Genomic DNA, 13,552 nt, shown 5'->3' on the forward strand with positions numbered 1-13,552 from the left:
GTCTGTCAGTGGTGAAGTAGAGTCCATGCAGTTTAACCAGAAAGGACAGTCGAAGTGCTGGTGTATTACACTTCCGTCCCACCCAGTTGACAGCACTCTTGTTGCCTCCATCTGTAAATTTGACATGTGATATGCACAGTGATTTCATGCTTGGATCAGTGTTTGGTCCCCTCGTCCTTCCCAAGCATCTCATGTGGAGAGGAGCTGGGGAACGAGGTGGAAATGACTTCATCTGGTTGGAGGTTGAGGTTGTTTTTTGTTATTTTTTTTCACTTATTATGTGTGTGTGTGTGTGTGTGTGTGTGTGTGTGTGTGTGTGTGTGTGTGTGTATGTGTGTTAGGCTAGGGTGAAGGCTACTGTCATGTGTAGAGGCAGCATTTTGTTTTTCAATGTCTTCACGCTCAGTTGGACAGTCAGATGGGATTAATGGTTGGCGGCGCACAAAGTGACGGGGTCAGTGGGACATGGGACAAGGTGTGAAATCACTTCTACCACTTCTCTTTGACAGTGAGCTAAGATCCCCTTCCGTTAGCAATTAATGGTCCCTTCTATTTTTTATAATTATTCAGTGTTTAAAGTTAACATTGATGTGGAATTTGAAAATGGTAATTAAGTAATATTCAACTGTTAAAGCTGTATAATATGCATAATCAAATTACGTGCTAATAAAAGGCATTGAAACATCGTAGTATCTTCTTGTATATACACTGCTCAAAAAAATAAAGGGAACACTTAAAAACACATCCTAGATGTAAATGAATGAAATATTCTTATGAAATACTTTGCTCTTTACACGGTTGAATGTGCTGACAACAAAATCACACAAAAATGATCAATGGAAATCAATTGTATCAACCCATGGAGGTCTGGATAAGAATCACGCTCAAAATTAAAGTGTAAAAACAAACTCCAGGCTGATCCAACTTTGATGTTATGTCCTTAAAACAAGTCAAAATGAATCTGTGTTGCTTCCTGAGTGGACACTATGATTTCACAGAAGTGTGATTGCCTTGGAGTTACATTGTGTTGTTCAAGTGTTCCCTTTATTTTTTTGAGCAGTATATATATATATATATATATATATATATATATATATATATATATGTGCGTGCGTGTGTGTGTGTGTGTGTGTGTGTGTGTGTGTGTGAGTGTGTGTGTGTACTATATTTTATGCTGTTATGCTTACATTTTGAAAACTAGCCAGAGTTCACAGTTACTCACATATAAATTGCTAACAATTCTATGTTGCAATTACATTATCCTAAGTATACTTGAGGTTTAAAGAAAATATAATATAAAGAAAGAATAATATATTTTATTCTGCAACCCACTGAACTCTTCTGCCAGAGAAGACTACGACTCATCAATTTTTAGAAAGAGATATGTATATTTGCAATTTTGTTAGTTACCATTGTTGACAGTGACTATAATCTTTTACCAACACTAATCCCAAAATAATGTTAAGCATTTCACATTGCCAAAACAGAACCTATTACATGTTGCATTCTATAATCTTGTTAATATATGTTCATTTAAATTGTTATCATTTGTAATAGTATTTGATGTACTGTGGACTGGTTTCATCCAGCTTTTAAAAGAAACAGCTACAGCTAGTCTTTTTATAAACTGATAACTTGTGGCAGCTACATTTGTACCATGCTTCTTTAAAGGTTAAAGGTGTCACAAGCATCCAAAATAAAAATCTCCCACATTCCCCAAAATAGCCAGATTATGGTTAAAAGCCAACCTTAACATGAGCAGTCTTATCTAATGCAGGAGTCTAAATAGGGTCAGGACCAGTAAGTACTTTGATGGGATGAGAGTCTCATGGGAATATCAGAAGCTCTGAGTCTGCAGACCCCATGCTTTTCTCTTATTCATTTGATTACTCTACCTCTGTCTGACCCTAAACACACACACACACCTTACCTGTCTTGACCTGGATCCATACCTTGGAGTCTGTCAACTTTGTGACTTCATGACATGAAACATCTATTTTTCCTTTGAAAAGTAATCAAACCAACTGGGGCGTATAAAGATTAGCCAAACAGTGCCAGGGGCCGCACTCACACAGTTATCAAGAGTTGTGTCTTCTCAATACTGCCCAACAACATAGCTTCTGTCTGCACAGCTCTGTTTTATCAAATTCATTCAGTAATTGTTTTAATTTTGCAATTGTACCAGATAATGTTACATGAACTTTATCCTATCCTTCTTGTCATCGAAGGGTGTTTTTCATGGTTTAGTCAGTTTTTTTTTTTTTTCTCGGCTGCCAAAACCTAACCAATTAACCCCTGAAAGTGGTCCATGTTTAGTAGGTAGTCTTATTCACCAGAACTCTGAAACTATTGTCTCTGGGTTTGCAGTAAGATTCAAAAAGGAACTTCCCATAATGTATTTGGGTGTAAAAGCCTTCAAAAAATAAATAGATGATGAGACGAAGACTGCAGTTAACTGCACTTAAGTTAAGATTGACCCAAGATTGTTCCCGAAGCACTTTGCATGCTCAAATTATTTTTAATTCAAGGATGTTAAAATGTATTCACACTTACAAAAACACTTAAAGACCAACATTAAGAACCTACAGTTGTCATCACATGTATAAATAAGCATGAAATATCTGTTTCTTTTACTGCATTGAGATTAATTCGTCAAACAATTATCGTCTCTCTCTAACTGCATTTAACTGATATATTGGTCAAATGTTCAATTCAGAAGGTCCAGTTGTAAGTAAACATTATAAACAAATAGTCTATCATCTGTGAATTTTCTCACACACAGGGTCTGGATACTTCCTTAACTGCTGTTATTTTTTGTTAATATTTAAATTAAGACAGATACATACAGATACATATGTCTTTAGAAAAGATATGATAGATAGATAGATAGATAGATAGATAGATAGATAGATAGATAGATAGATAGATAGATAGATAGATAGATAGATAGATAGATAGATAGATAGATAGATAGACTCTATTTCCTGTTTCTTTAATGTTGCATAAAGAAGAACCCATGGGAGTCCTTATGTTCCTGCATCAACAGGATCTATGCTTTCCCCCTGAAATCTGTGCCACATTTCCACCAGAAATGAATAAATAAATCACGCGTGTCCTTCTTTATTTTCCACTTTCAATTCATTTTACTTTTGTATTCTATTTTCCAAGTAATATTTTCAGAACTGTCATCAGTCATTCTTTTGTGCCGCGTTTTCTGCTTGGCAGCGCGATTGTCAGTCAGGCTCTCATCTGGAGCTTCTCTCTGGCGGAAATTAATAAAAGTTTAAAAGTCCTGCATGTTGAAATTAAAGGGCTTTAACTCTGGAAACAGTTCTGATAATAATTTCCAATCATTTGTGGAAGATTAGTGGCCACTGATATTGACAAAACAAAGGTTTTGTGCGTATGTTTGTGTGTGTGTACATGTGGATGTGTGTGTTCTCCTCACAGGGGGTGTGCTGTTATTTCTTTTTGTGACACATATTTTGAAACTGATTATGCCTTATTATGGCCGGCAGGCGCATTCCCCCTGCTCTCATGTGCTGATGATGGAGCACAGTAATTGGCCGTGCTGAGTGACAGCAAAGTCTCTGAGGAGGTAATGAGGCAGCCATTTTGAGCGTAATGCTGACAGACACTTTTAGCAGTTAACACAATTAGCTGCGGCACCAGGTTGATCATTCTGTAAATTTATTAGCGGGGTGGTTCCAGATTACACATTCATAAATATTAATCATAGGCTGATTACTGATAGAAAATCAAAAGTTTTTTTTGTTTTGTTTTGTCTTGCTCTGTTTTCGCTGCATGGGTTGCTATGCATGAGGCGTACTGTTATGGTGACATTACCCAATGGGGTCGGATACGATTCAAAATAAGACACCTCTCTGATGAAAGGCCTTGTAGTGCTGGGCTCCTGAATGCATTAAGGAATGCATTCAGATGAACATCCAATGAAAATGTTAGTTGACAGGATTCATCTGAACGACCTTGTTCCGGAGCTCACTGCGCTTCTTTGTGCAGTTCAGACCATCGTCTTTTGCTTTTCTTTCGTAGAACCATCGTCTGTCCACTGTGGAATAAAAGCTTTAATATTTAATCAATTGAGGATTGATGTTTATGAATTCATCGATGATTCCAGAATACGAGCCCCCTTCGAAATAGAATTGCCAGTTACGGTTGACCCCCATTTGTTTTCAAGCCAAGTCTGGATTCATGGGACAACCACTTAGAAGAAAAAATTGATTTAAATGACTCCTTGGCACATTCTAACTTTTTTTTAGGACAGGATTACCAGATGTGTAGATATATTTATGTTTAGTAATCACATATTTTTACATCCTTCCAACATCACATTATGTTGCGTAGAACTCTATTCTTATGATGTGAAGAGCCTAGTCACTGAATTTTCGTTAAATCCAAGGAGAGCCAAATTAAAGTCTCAAGATGCATAAAAAAAGAAAAGAAAGGAAAAAAACAAGGCTTACTTCAAAGATATATATGTGGTCTAACCCATTTTTACCAATGACATTATTAGCTTTTGTTTTTTTGAGAAATGGCGTTGCTCAGGTGGCAAGAATCTTGAACGTACAAATTCTGCAAATTCAAACTGTCAATTCCTGGGGTTCACACATCCTGTCCAAATGTTATTTAAATATATATATATTATTTCATCTGGCATTGCATTAACACCAAAATGAACATACCTGATTCTATCTCCTGATCTTATCCAATGCACAGGCCGACTGATTGCAATGCTGCCCTGCATGCTTAAAAACAAAACCTTGTGTCTTAGTTAAAGTGATACTTTAAGAGACCTGTGCGTGTTTTAAACAACCATTTATACCAGAGTCTAGCTTGTCTAATCTGTTTCTGGTCTGCAATAAACATTTTTAAGTCCAGTTTCAGTTCAAGTCTACCAGGAAGATCACCTGAACATGAAATTTTCCACAAATACAATACAAAAGGCCAAAGAGATGGTTTTATAAATTATGTGTAATTAATCCAAACCACAAATGTTTTGGGTCGAAACTATCATTGATGCTTGTACTTCCTGCAGACGCATTTGCAGCTGGTGGACAATGTACGCCAGTATGACTTAATTATCTATTTGACAAAATATAGATTTATTAGTCACCGTGAGTGTACTAAGGCACATTAGTGAAAATAGTTTATTAAGTAGCAAAAAGGAGCTTTAGACAGCGGTTGATTCCAAGAAAAAAAACAAATGAATAAATAAATGAACCAAGAAAAAAAAAAACAGTTGAAATAAAATAAATGTGTCTAATCATATTAAATGAGATTTACAATGGGAGGATACAATAGAGGATTTTTTTGCCGGATAATTAAGTTATCTTGACAGCTAATATCTCACATTGGTACCAATAGAGGAGGAAAAAAATAAAAATATATTTACAGACCACAATTAAAGGCAAGCTGTTTTTTTCTTTTTGTATTTAATAATATTAAATACAAAAAGAGGAATGTAAAATGTTGTCTGTCAGTATATGTGACTGGTGACAAGTCCAGGGCGTACCCCGCCTCTCGACCGATTACAGCTGGAATAGGCTTCAGCATCCCCCGCGACTCTGAGTGCAGGATAATCGGAAGAAGATGGATGGATGAAATAAAGGATTGGGAGGGTGGCGGAGGAAACAAAGACAATCCTCCAACGTTTTGTGTGTCTACCAGTAAAAGATAGACATATATATATATATATATATATATACAGGTATATACAGTTCTTCCTGCCATACGTCCATCTATTGCAATTATCCATTCACATTACAGAAGGTCTCCTCAAGCATGGAAATAATGAGCGAGACAAACACAGAGCAGCACAGTATGTTTCTCTTCTCCATTTGGCAGTAAGCTGCTCTCTGCAGACACTGGAGAGCTTCTCTCCCTGCACTGATTCCATCAGGATTAGTGGGGAAATGGCAGAAATCAATGCACTGAGGAGTTGGACTGTATAACAAGGATGGTTGAATGGAAAGGAGAAGCGCCAATCCAGCAGTGCAGGGAGGAAATGGTGATAGTGGTGATGATGATGGTTTGGTGGAATGGAGGGTTTTGTGTCTCCCTCGCCTTCTTTCAGAGCTGCGACTGAGTCTGAATTTTCTTCAATGCTGAAGGAACCCCCACATACATGCAGGTGTCATGAAGTTAGAATTACATGAATTATATACACAGTATTTATGTATGCTTAAAGTACATGCAGTATATGTTGTTTGAGTGTGATTTTGAGTGTGACTTTTAACACTGTTACTGAAAAGAAATAAAAAAGTTTCATCAGTTGTCACTTCAGTATCATAGTTCATAAACTTTTATTTTTCTTTGAACGTGGTTCAATTGCAGGTCTAAATCCCAGGCGCATAATTTATCAGGGTAGAACTACTCTTTATTGCCGACTTGGACCCACTGTATCTATGCCGCAGAACTGAAACCGGAGGAATACATTATTAGGGGTTTGTGGTGGGCGCCAATCCAATCACTTCAGTTTATAATTTTAAGAACCAAAGGGTCCTGATGATGACATTGCAACTCCATGAAGATGCATGCAAGTAAGTCAGAAAAGCAATGTTTGTCATTCACAGCTATCATTTCTTGACTCCTCATATTCGTTTGTGTCGTTGAGAAAGAGCAGGGCATTGTATCGCGGCTCAGCAACCCCACGACAAGCATAATACAGACCTAGGCTTACAGTTTCAGCTTCCTGTAGTGTGGCTGCCTATTTAGCATGCAGGTTCTGTACCATTAGCCAGGTGTCTGATTGGATTTGGCGCTCCATTGTTTCCTCTGCTACCTTTACGCTTCCTCTGCACTGCGGTTTCCTGCAGAAATTAGCTGTATTAAGGTAGTGACTAATCACTTCCTGTTTTCCTTTCCACCTCGTTGGCCGGCTGTCATAGGTAATGCTAGCTTTATACGAAAGCCAGACCATCTCAATCAATACCCACCCCGGGGTAAGGACGGAGATTGAGCAGATAGAAAGGAGAACAGGATGCCATCTAATTCAATGAGGTAGACATTAGCAAGTGCTCGCAACGCGCCAGGGCATGGGTAATCATACACAAATTCATTTTAGAGCCCAGGAGTCCAGTATTGCTTTCAATTAAGGACTGAGTTTAGGAGAGTTGGGTGCATAGTGAGAGCCAGTGTGAGTGGGCATCAGCATATAGAGGCAGGCATTGACACCAAGTATAGTCTCTGATGGTATTTACGGCTTTTCAGAAAATGAAAACATAATTTAATAGCTTGTCACTGGGTCCAGCAGCTTTTTTTTTAATCCATGAAGACACATCCCATATTAAGTTAAAAAATGAATAAATAATCACAATATATTCTGTTTATGCAGATTCACCTCCCTCAATACATTTGTGAAGGGTAATTTCAAGGTTTTATATAGATTCCCCGGTCAATGTCATATTCATTTATAGTATGTGTGTATTAATTTAGTCCTTAGATTTAAATGATTGAAAAAAAGGAACATTAGAAATTATCATTATTATCATTAAAATATAAGGTCAGTTATTGCTAGGTGTAATTTTGGCTAGAAGGTTGTGTGGTTGAGAATTGTGTGCAGCCAGTCTGAACAGTGAAATGCTGACTTAGGTGGTCTCAGTGTAGTAAGTTATTCAGTGAAAAGACGCTAAATGTTGTTTTCCAAAAAATAACAAAACAAATGGCAATATGGAGAGTGCATTAAGACAGAATTTCAAAGACATGAAAAAAATATCAGTCAAATTCTTCAGATATTGATACTTGACTTTCCCTGACAATAAATTTTGGAAATAAAGTATTGAAATTCATTAAGGCAGATCTAATGAAATCAATTGGATGTCAGTTGACAGAGAGGCATCTCGTATTCCCTCATAATTGTTGTAATTTCAGACACAGAGAATGCATATACAATATGCATGATTAGTGAAAAACTTTATCTTGTTTTTTTTTTTTTTTTATGTTTCTTATTGTCCTGAGTTTGAAATTAAAAAGAGTGTGCTGCACATACAGTGGCTGTATTTGTGAATGTTATCAAAAGGGCTTAATGAGTTGCAGGTATTACATAACTTGTGGAAAATAAATGTCAGTATTCCGACTTCAAGTACAGCCTGTAATCAAGAGCGGTTAGTAATTGCAGAAGAGCCTTTGTCTTCAATCATTTAAAGTGTGATACTAACCTTTTATTCAAGTTTGGTATATGGAGATACCATATTTCATTTACAAAGATAATGATGGAATCATAACAAATGCAGCAGTGGCATAATTCTTTTTGAAATTTTTGAGTTAAATGTTATATTACTATTGCACTTAGTTTATTTATTTATTCATTCACCCAAGTAATGTCACAATTATTTCATTATTCTAACTGACCCAAAACATTATTTTCTCAATTAAAAAAAAAAAAAGTGTGTCATACAGCCATAACTATTTCCCTTGTTCCCTGGCACTGCTTTTGTTGATAGATAAATCAGAATTAAATCAGAGTTATAGAAGCGCCTTCTTCTGCAGTTGCTTTTGGAATTGATTTCCTCACCAAATTGTATTAGATTTCCCCACAAAATGCTCTTTGAAAGCTTTTCTGTTCAGCTGCCAATGTGGAAACCTCAGATGCCACACTCCTGCGGCAGCACCAGCTCTGGAATGTGCTTTCTGAGCCAAGCACAGAATGACGTATTTTCAGCCCTGCCCAATATAATAAAAGAACTATTCATACCACTGACAAACATGATTGCTTCGAAACACAATGTTGTTGCATGATTACTATCTCAGTGTGTTTGGTAATTGAAGAGGTTTCAGTGTCAAAAGATGAATGAGTTTAACTAATATTATTAATTGATGTAATAGTACTCATATTATTGATCACTATCAGTAGAATTCCCCCTGTGCAAGACTAATAAAGGACAATCTTATCTTATCTTAAGCAATTTCAACCAATTTTATAAGAAAAGCTGTGTATTCTTATAATTGTTATCATTATTACGTATTATTTATTCATTCACTTGTTTTGTTCAGGGTTTTTTTCCCTGCATATAAATATCGGAACCTGATTTGCATCCCAACATTTGTTACTGACGTCTGGTCTGAATTTTCAAACAAGACTTATATGTTTGTTTGTGGAGTTCATCAATATAACTCTTCTGTGTGTATTTTTCTTCGTAAAGTAACCTTTGAACTTTCACAACTGTTCTTTGTGCCTCAACAGATCTTCTTTTTTTTCTTCTTCTGCAAAATAGACATTTCAAAAAGCATTGATTTCAAAAATACTTGTATTACCATGGCAAACATAGTCACCAAGCCCCACAAGGTAGCCCAGGGTTATTTGTTGTGTCGTTAAAATTCATTTAATCTGTTAGACACATTTCTTTTCAGTCGGCACTGTTTTATGCGGGGTCAATTGTTAAAAGGCTATTGTAAAAAAAGAAAAGAAAAGAAAAGAAAAAAACAATATTAATACATTGAGCATGTATTTATATTTTAATATTTTTCTTAACGCTCTCTTTATCTACAATAGAAGCCCACAATTCTACCAACCACAAAAGCCATGATGATTATATTTCATTTACATATTTCATGTTGTGCCTTCCTTTTTTTTTTCTAATGCCAAAACCCATCTCAGGGACCTACATACAGGCTTTTTACATCTTTAGAGAAAAAAAAAAAAAAAATTGGGGTTAACAGCTACAGTTGCATGCATGTATGTATGTCAATTTGAGTGTATGTATGTATATATATTCTTGTATTTATTTATTTGTTTGTTTCTTTGTTTTTCTTTTTCGTTGTTACTTATCCTCCAAACTTTCCCCCTCTCTCTGGCTGGCAGAGTGGTGATAGGTTGGCCTCTTCCTAATTATTGGGGAACTGATTCTGGCACCTTTCAGTGGTTCAAACAAAACAATGGTGATGTGCATTTCAGCACGCTTATCAGCACCACCTCATTAGCAGGCAGCAGAATTTCAGGAAGTGTGCCTGCTGTTTTCAAGTTAAAGATTGTTTATTGTGCAGTAACTCCACAAACACAACACAGACAATAATATTTTACTGCCACCATCCTACACAAGGCACGCTGATCGCTACATGTTTACCATATAAACTCTGAAAATTGAAAAGGCAATATTGATCATGTTTCATAAGAAAAATGTGTTTTTCATTCACATGTCTCATCCTGTCCCTCGCAGAGTTTAGCTCCATTTTAGTGACATCGGTCTTTCTGATTTCAATTGCCTCCAGACATATTTGTGCATTTATTACCTCTGTTTATCCATTCTTATTTTTTATTTTTATTTTTTTACGAGATGGATGGTATTCAGTTCATGAGACAGATTTTTACAAAAGGGCACTTGGCTCCGACCTATGACATTTATGCCAAAAACATTTTTCCCCACTGTTATTACCCTTTCATATTTGCTATGATAATAATTATTAATCCCCATGGGGGAATTCGTTCTCTCAGTGTCTTGCTCATCAACATTTCGACACACTAGGAGGAGCCGGGAATCGAACCAGGAATGTTCTTTTCTAAAGACGATTGCCCCCCCCCCCTTCCTCTTTCACGCCGCCTCCCGACGCGATATACAGGAGTTCCCGGTGTTCTTGACTGGGGACTTTTGCTCACTAAACTCCAATTACCTCATCGTCATATATAGGTCCCTGTAAAGCTGAACTCCAACAGGCCTGTCTTCAGCCTTCCCTCACGGAGTCCTGGGAAGTCATTAGCTCTGGAATTGTGGCAGTACATCATAACCTGCCACTACTGAGATAAAGTTCATGAGATGATGATCAGATTACAGATTAAGCGGTGATTTACAGACCAGTCCAAAGTGTTGGAAGACAGAATAAAATCCTTCATAGCTGTGCATGCAATACGATTATGTACAATATGATACAATGTTAAAATTACAATTTAAAACCTTATCACCCTGCATTAATGGCTGCAATGCAAAGTGAGACATTGCTTTTCTTGCTCAGGCGGTGTGAGAAACTGCAGAATGAATCCAAATAGAATGAAAATTCACAATCTGGGCCTGTGCATTTTCGGCCATATATTGATTGAAAATGCAATGTATTTCACAGTTCCACTGTCACCAAGGTATATTAGTACACCATACTCACAAGGTGTTCTTTAAAGAGTTAAAAATACTTAAGAAAAAAATCCCACCAAAATACTATTCAATCAAAAGCACCTTCAATATCTCATTTTTTTTTATGATCAAGTGATTTTTTTTTTCTTGAAAGTAGACATTTGTAAACCACAAAAGTAAAAGAAAAAAAAAAAGACACACACCATATCATTCTCCTATATATATATATAAAAGACATTGAGAAAAAGTGAGAGTATATTTGATCTTTGTTGATACAATGACGGGCCCAGTGTTTAGTCAGTAGAAAGTTATAGTCTACTCTGCAAACATCATGGACTCAAAGTAGCCAGATTGTTGCAGTAATTACTCCCCTTCTCTCCTCTTCCTGTTTGCCTTGAACTGAATGTCTCTAGGCTTGGGGGGTTGAGATAACATTGTGCCCCCAGTCTTGCTGGGAGCCGCAGCCTTTCTCTTTGAATAAACACGGAGGTGTTAAAGCATCCAGGGCTCCGTGACAGTTAAATCGAGGACTCCCCAGCAACTATCTGCCAGTCTTGTCCTCTGCAGAAAGTGACTGCACTGCTTCTCCTGCCTCGGGGCGTTTGGTCTGTGGACATTTACTGTCTCCACACACAGGCGCATAAACACACACTCATCAGCTTCCTCGTAACTCGTCCGGGGTGTCCGGAGCTCCCTGTCAGCTCACACTGTTGGCTGCAGATGGTTTGTCCAAGAGTAGCTGGAGAGGGAGGTCAGCAGTGCAAAACCATTGAATTTGCTTCATTATGTAGAAACATGCGAGGAAAGGAAACCTCGTGGCATCATAATAATGACATTTAGAAAATCTCTATTTACCACATGGATGGAAATGAGATGCTGCTATTTTTTTTTTTTTTTCTCCAGCAGCTGCCTCTGTTTGGGCCTCATGATGTTTACTCTGTATGCGGTGTTTAATTGTAATCCGGATGACTTGGCAGCAGACACTCAGCTGGTTTCATAGGATACGAGATGGTTTTGAAATAACATCTCTCTCTCTCACATCGCCCTCGAAAGTCTGCATCGGGACTTCGATTGATCAAACCTTCCCTTTTTTTTTTTCCTCTGTCCTCCCCAGGTATCTATGGACCGGAGGAAGGGTGGGCTTCAGCCTACCCTGAGTGCAAGGAGAGAAATCAGTCCCCGATCAATATCGTGGACCAGGATACCAAAGTATCCTCAGAGTATCAGGAACTGACGTTGGAGGGATTTGATTCTGAATCCTCTAATAAGACATCGATGAAGAACACTGGGAAAACAGGTAAGATAATTGCAGCACTGGCATTTTCCACAAGATTGAATTCCCTCAGGTTTATAGCCTTGTGGTTTACTTTAAATAAGCGGGTTTTCTAAATTCATACGGACTGCAATTTTTGAGGTAGTGAAATATGAAAATCAGCTTCTGGAGGAATAAAACGAAGGACACCCGCCGAGGCTGAGAGGCAAATAGCTGTTGATGTGATTTGTCAAGCATTTAAACATATCCGGGGGTTGTAATAGATCTGAGTTCTATTTGTCCGTCCAAAACCGACAGAGAGCAATTCCATTCGTTCAGAAGTCCAGATTGTAAGAGGTGTTGGTCCTTTATCACCAAGATGGATTGCCGGGTTAGCTCATCCACTTCAGGTTCATCCCGGGATTTTCAGGATACATAAAGGCAATATTTTTCAGTCGTAAAGGTCACCCATAGTAACTGAAGCTGGAAACAAGTGATTCTTTGGATTCTTTCTGGCTGACTCCTGGATTATATTTGGCAGTTTTGGTTTCTTTTTTTTTTTTTGTGAAGGGGAGGCCAAAATTTTTGCTGTTGTTGTTATGAAGGTTCTCACAAAGTTCAAATTATTCTTTATGTGTGTGTTTTTTTTCTGAATCACCTTGTTGTGTTTATTCATGTGTAGATCATATTTCACTATTTTTGTTAATATTGTTATTAAAATTATTATTAGATTTTTTTCATTCAATTATTTATAATTCAAATCATTCAATCCTTTATCATTTCTTTATTCTTCTTTAGAAATTCATGGCCATGGTTCTATCAAAGCCTTCCTTTGGGGGTTTCCACTTTCAGTTTCGGAAAAGCCCGCTCCAGGCCTTTCCACGTCTTTTTGATGTGACGCGATGATGTATGACATTCAAAACAACATTTTAGTAGAGAAGCTGGGTATGCTCAGCAGCTTCACCCAAGTGTCTGTAAAATCCTCCAGAAAGGTTGTCAGGTAAAATGTGACACATAAACTTTAAAGTGTAAAATCAGCAAAAACCTCCTCTTACTCTCTGCAAGGAGAATGTTGCATTTCATGTATTAGCATTTGCCCAAGAGTACCGAAAAATATCCTCGTCCAACTCATCCAAATAAGATGTACCCCACCGTAAAATAAATTCATTCATGTTTGATTAAAGCAAATAAATAAATAAATGGTATTGATATTTTATTTATC

General features: G+C 37.2%; 1 protein-coding gene across 1 annotated transcript in view; it reads left to right on the top strand.

Moving 5' to 3' along the window:
- The window catches only part of LOC147222225 (receptor-type tyrosine-protein phosphatase gamma-like), a 457,121-nt gene that overhangs the window by 256,613 nt on the left and 186,956 nt on the right, over positions 1-13,552 (top strand). The window contains exon 3 of the mRNA XM_086168151.1: positions 12,193-12,375. Coding sequence (XP_086024277.1) covers positions 12,193-12,375 — 183 coding nt within the window. The remainder of the gene's footprint in view (positions 1-12,192; positions 12,376-13,552) is intronic.

Source organism: Fistularia commersonii, chromosome 21 (assembly GCF_037954325.1).
Source record: "Fistularia commersonii isolate RoL2024-O1a breed Wild chromosome 21, RoL_Fcom_v1.0, whole genome shotgun sequence".
Lineage (NCBI taxonomy): Eukaryota > Metazoa > Chordata > Actinopteri > Syngnathiformes > Fistulariidae > Fistularia > Fistularia commersonii.